General features: G+C 33.0%; 1 protein-coding gene across 4 annotated transcripts; it reads right to left on the bottom strand.

Annotated features, from left to right (window-relative positions):
- Window positions 1–1622: 1622 nt before the first annotated feature.
- Window positions 1623–4256, bottom strand: LOC133803649 (D-amino-acid transaminase, chloroplastic-like). Of its 4 annotated transcripts, none has more exons than XM_062241754.1 (5): window positions 3910–4256; window positions 3728–3804; window positions 3355–3533; window positions 2388–3061; window positions 1623–2093 (listed from the first exon to the last, which is right to left on the bottom strand). In XM_062241754.1, exons 1-5 carry the CDS (start codon window positions 4112–4114, stop codon window positions 2005–2007), a joined length of 1224 nt encoding a protein of 407 aa, XP_062097738.1. In that variant the 5' UTR covers window positions 4115–4256; the 3' UTR covers window positions 1623–2004. The 4 variants fall into 4 exon arrangements, with proteins under 4 accessions (XP_062097738.1, XP_062097737.1, XP_062097739.1 ...); XM_062241753.1 differs by having other exon boundaries at window positions 1623–2099; window positions 3910–4252; XM_062241755.1 differs by having other exon boundaries at window positions 1623–2099; window positions 3728–3777; window positions 3910–4252.
- Between the last annotated feature and the right edge of the window lie 1375 nt (window positions 4257–5631).

Genomic DNA, 5631 nt, shown 5'->3' with positions numbered 1-5631 from the left:
ATGTGGTAATAGCAGGGTGAACGGAAAAGGGGCCGGGAACGGGGAAGGCCGAGAACGGCAGTGGGGCCGGGGATACCACTTAGCACATGGAGTGCTTGTGGTTAGGGTGAGACCGCAATGGATACATGGGATATCCTTACGGTGTAGACCGAGTTCCCAGGCTTTGGTAACGCTTCTGGGACGGCATGGCCGTATATGTGTTTAAATCTTATGTACTGTCTGGTTAGATATGGGTTATCTGCTATAGTGGTTGTATGATATGCATATGTTATGTGCTGTATGGGTTTTCTTGCTGGGCTTCGGCTCACGGGTGCTCTGTGTTGCAGGTAAGGGCAAAGAGAAAGTCAACCAGCCATGAGTACGGAGAGTGTGGGGGCGGCGCGTACATGTTTGGCCTACCCGACTGCTTTGGTTGGGGGCATTTTGAGAAATGGCTGTACTAAACTCTGTTTTTGATAATTAGTCAGCTGTAAATCTATTTTGAGTTGTAAATATTTTACAAACCTCGTTTTGGGATCCCAAATGTTAAACTCTTGGAACTTTTAGTGAAATAGAGTACTTTTAAAGATTACAGCCTTGTCTTTTTGTTTAATCACACTTTTGTTCTAAAAACTTCGCTGAGCGAGTTAGTCGCACGTTTTAAACTCACTTAGCAACGACTCTAAGGTAGTAGGGCGTTACAGGAGACGCACCCCTGACACTGCCAGAACACAAATGCACGCTTTCCCATGTCAGGTAGCACATTGGGACATGGCAATTGTCGTGTGTACGGGCTCGACACCACTACTCGAGGCACCAAAAGTTGTTAGACGGTCGCTTGTGGTCCAAAGTCACTGTGATTGACACTTGACATTCCCTTCAGGTCCCGATGACAAACTCCTAGACCTGGAGGACTAACTGACCAAGAAGGCAAGATGACCACAATGGAGGTCCTCGGGACGTGACCTAACTTGAAGACATCCAAGCCTGGAAATGGATCGTAACGCATTGGGAGGAGCTTACGCTCCTAAGAGCTCTAGGTGAGCTCCACGTGACTTCATTAACTCTCGATAAGCCTAACTACTTGTCTAATGAATGTCGCGTCTCCAACATTGAAATCACGAAGAACAAATGTCAATATGTATGTTTATTGAATTTTATTTAGGAGCTTACACTCCTAAGAGCTCTAGGTGAGCTCCACGTGACTTCATTAACTCTCGATGAGCCTAACTACTTCTCTAATGAATGTCACGTCTCCAACAATGAAATCACGAAGAACAAATGTCAATATGTATGTTTATTGATTTTTATTTAGGTTTTTTATTTGTCGAGTTCATTTTTGTATTGTTATATGTTTGAATGATAAAATTGTATATGCTTGAATTTTTAATTGTCATAGAAATAAAAGATAATTAAACATATAAATTCATTTTAAATAATTTATGTTCATAAAATTTATTTTAATTTTTTTATCTAAACATTATTAATTATCACACAATATTTATTTTACACTATAATTCCGGTCAGTCTTACAAAACATGATAAAGAATGTAATTACTAATTGACATTAACAACCAATATTTTTTAAAATACTATGATATTGTAATTAGTAGCCTGATAATTACATAGTCACATCTTAAATCTTAAAGAACTTTCTTTTCAAGCATTACTACAGTGTTGCCTTTCCCCAAAACAATTATAAAGATAATCTTGTAACTTCTATGGAAAAGATTAATAGAGTTACGGAAACCAGAAGAACATGACCCTTTCACTATAGCTTTTCTAATTTTGGCTTAAAAGATTAATTTCGCTTAGAACAATTGAAGAATCCATTTTACAACAATTGTGATTGTAGCTTTGACTATACACCATGTTGTAAAATTGTCTTCCATTTGGAGAAGGCCAGCTGCTTATTAGACACAAAGAACAAACTGCATAATTCACAGGACAGAACTCCAAGGCTTGTAATAGAGCTCAACTGCTTCAAGTTAAATATGCGAGATAGAAATGAAGATTGAAGATGACTCAGTAAGGAATCGGCACACGAACAGATGAAGGCCCAAATTTCATGTCCTCGATGATAAGATTCAAGAGAGCCTGTGTAACTGAACCTTCTGCTCCTATAACAAAAGCAAAAGTTTTATGTTGTTCGTATATCAACTTTGATATTACTTGCAAGCAAATTAATCTCAACTTGACAGTTCATGAAAGTGTAATATAATGCATGGAAAGAAAGTCAAATCAATATCATTGCAGCTTATATCATTCTCTCTTCTTTCCTAGCATAAAAAGAAACATGGTGATAAGCCTTTAGTTTACTGCATAATGATCGATGTAATACAAGAGAAATATAAAGTAAACATAACAAACATGTTATCAGCATGTTTTGAATGCACAGGAGTTCTTACCATCACCAATGATCTGATCATCCCACTGTATCACAGGTAGAACAAGTATTCCACTGCCAAGAAGCATCATTTCTGTTGCATTTTTCCCCTCTTCTACAGTCACATTGCCTACTCTTACTCCCTGAAGCTTTCCCTCGCTCACTAGCTGTTCAGCCAGAGCCAAAACTCTATTAGCAGTGCAACCGCTTAAAATTTTATCGAATTGAGGCATCAAAAGTTCATTCTCTTTCATGACAAAAGCCACATTCATATTAGGCCCTTCAGCAATGAACCCTTCATTGTCCAACCAAATCCCTGCAAATGCACCTTGTTCTTCAGCTTCCATCTTTGAAAGAACATTTGGGAGGTAGTTTACGCTCTTTGTTGTTGCAAATTGTGAAGGCTTTATTGGAACTGACGATGTTATTACCTTGATTCCCTTTGAATAAGAGGGGGATTGATCTTGAAACACAACAGCATAAAATGTTGGTTGGTTGCAACCAGATGGAGACAACTGGAAATCGCCAGGTCCCACTGAGAGCCAGTATTTTATAGATCCATTTCTGCACTTTGAGGCACTCGCTGTTTGGATGAGTATTCTTCTTAATGTTTCCTTATCAAATGCAGGGTTGATTTTGGCCATGCTTGCTGATCTCAGGATTCGGTTAACATGTTGGTCCAACTCATATAGATATCTGCCATGTAAAAAGGCACACATAATGAAATCGTTGAAATTTTGTACCTAACAAAAACATTGAACAATTTAGCTTTAAAAGGGAAATGGTTTTTCTTAAATAGACTTGGTATTTTGAAATACAAACGCAGTACAGGTGACAAACTAATAAAGTGCCACAGTCACATAGTATTTTTCTTTTACAACTCAAAGAGTAAAAACTACAGCCAAACTAATCCAACTTCCATGTGTTCTAGTCTAGTTGAATAGGAAAAGAAATTTATGTCTTTGTCAGACCACTCCACAGCGACTAACCCGTCCATTATGGTAGCAGTGTCAAAAACACCGTGCCCTCTGTGTACCATGTGATCATCAATAGGGATGACCATAGCCGCAGGATCTGTTGTAATTCCACCAAAAATGCTGGAGTACATGGCCAAGAATTGTTGCTTCCCTTGATGGTTTTCCCGGTTGGCTTTCAACCTTTCAATTGCCTAAACACGCATTTTCAGAGAAATAACATTAGTAAAACTATAAAAGCGCACATATTTTCTTTGTCTCTCCCCAAAAAGTATCAAGCCCAAAATGACTTTTTATGATTAAGTTTCTATAAAACACACACACATACATATGTATGTATCAAAGCTAATACTTCCTTGAGACATATAAGTAAGGTTCAGAAAATTACATCTGAGCTAGTCAGTAGTGGAATATCAAATGTTTGAATACCTGAACCTGCTACAACAGTTGTCTTCTTGTGAGATACTACAATGAAAAAAAATAAATACTTACTATGTTTTCATTTTCGAATTATTTTCAACAAATAATGATGAGCTAGAAGCAGAAATAACATGAACCAAACTTACTTACCAATCAAGGCTTCATTTTGAATGGAACTTGTAACAATCCTCATCTCTCTCCACGACCCACGTTGAAAAACCCTGAACCCAAATGCCAAAGAGGAAAAACCATGCGGAATCACCTTAGAACAATTCGAATGATTGGAGCTTCTTATGGATATTTTTGGGTTTTGGGAAATGGGTTTGAGAAGAGATGAAACGGAAAAGGAAGCCATGAAAGGACCAAACGAAATCTCTGATTTGAGATCGTTACTAGTAATGCGATTAATTAATAATCTGGATTGCGCTAGGAGATTCCTTAAGGCACTTGAACACTCGAGAGAAAAAAACAACCGGACAGACAAAAAACCTTCCTAGTATTTTAATATGCCAAAAGTCAAAAGATGTGCAATTAATAAAAGGTGGTTGGTGCAAATTGTATTCATCCTTTCAATTTCAATTTTGAAGGAAAATAGTGTAATCACTTTTTTAATATGTCATTTAGTAAGGTATTTTTTTACTATTTTATTCTAAATATTTTAATATTATAATATAAATATATTAGTTTTGTTTAATTAATTTTTATTTTAAAATTATTTTGATTTTTATTTTATGAGTTGTTGATATATTATTTTTTAGCTAGTGTACATATATTTTATGGGATGATATATCGAAGTTATAGGGTTAATATTATATAAAAATTATATATTTTGTTTTAACTATTATTAACACAGTATATGTAATATTTATGCTATAATATATCAAATTTTGTTATTGTGGTTTCATATTAATTGATTTTTTTTTTAAAATTATGGTATATAAGTTTACTGGCATGATATATTAATTTGATATATCATAGTACAACAAATAGATATATCATGCTGTTAAACATATAAATCATATATATCATAGTAGTTTATATACCATAAGAAAAAAAAATTAATATACCATGATAATTAATATACCATAAGAAAAAAAATTAATATACCATGATAATAAAATTATTTACATTATAAATCTTTTTGACAAAAATAAACGTGGTATATTATTACTTAAAAAATGTATATACTATGTTTAATGAATATATTATACTAATAAAATTATATATCATAATTACATATAACAAGATATAAACTAAATATCATCTAAAAAAATAATATATCATAACACAAAAAATTATATATACTGAGTTGGAAAACAATATACCAACACTTAAAAATTGAAAAAAAAATATTACTAAAAAAACATATATAACATGGTAACAAAATTATATACCACCATTAAAATGTATATATAATGCTAACAAAATTATATACCACTATTTAATTGTATATACAATGCTAACAAAATTATATACCACCATTATATATAAAAAAAATAAAAACTAAATATTATCTAAAAAATGATATACCATAGTACAAAAAATATATGAGTTGGAAAATAATATACCAACAACACTTAAATAACTATTACTAAAAAATGTATATACCATACTAGCAAAATTATATACCACAATTACATATAACTAGATAGAACCTAACTATCATCTAAAAATGATGATATATCATACCACAAAATACATATACTGAGTTAAAAAAATAATATTCAATAAGACTTACAAAATTATTACTCAAAAGTATATATAATATGCTAATAAAATTATATACTACCATTAAAATGTATATATCATGATACAAAATTATATACTACCATTATGTATAACAAGATAAAAACTAATATCATCAACAAAAAA

Source organism: Humulus lupulus, chromosome X (genome assembly GCF_963169125.1).
Source record: "Humulus lupulus chromosome X, drHumLupu1.1, whole genome shotgun sequence".
Lineage (NCBI taxonomy): Eukaryota > Viridiplantae > Streptophyta > Magnoliopsida > Rosales > Cannabaceae > Humulus > Humulus lupulus.
The sequence above is the reverse complement of the archived record's forward strand: the minus strand, read 5'-3'. Positions and strand labels throughout refer to the sequence as shown.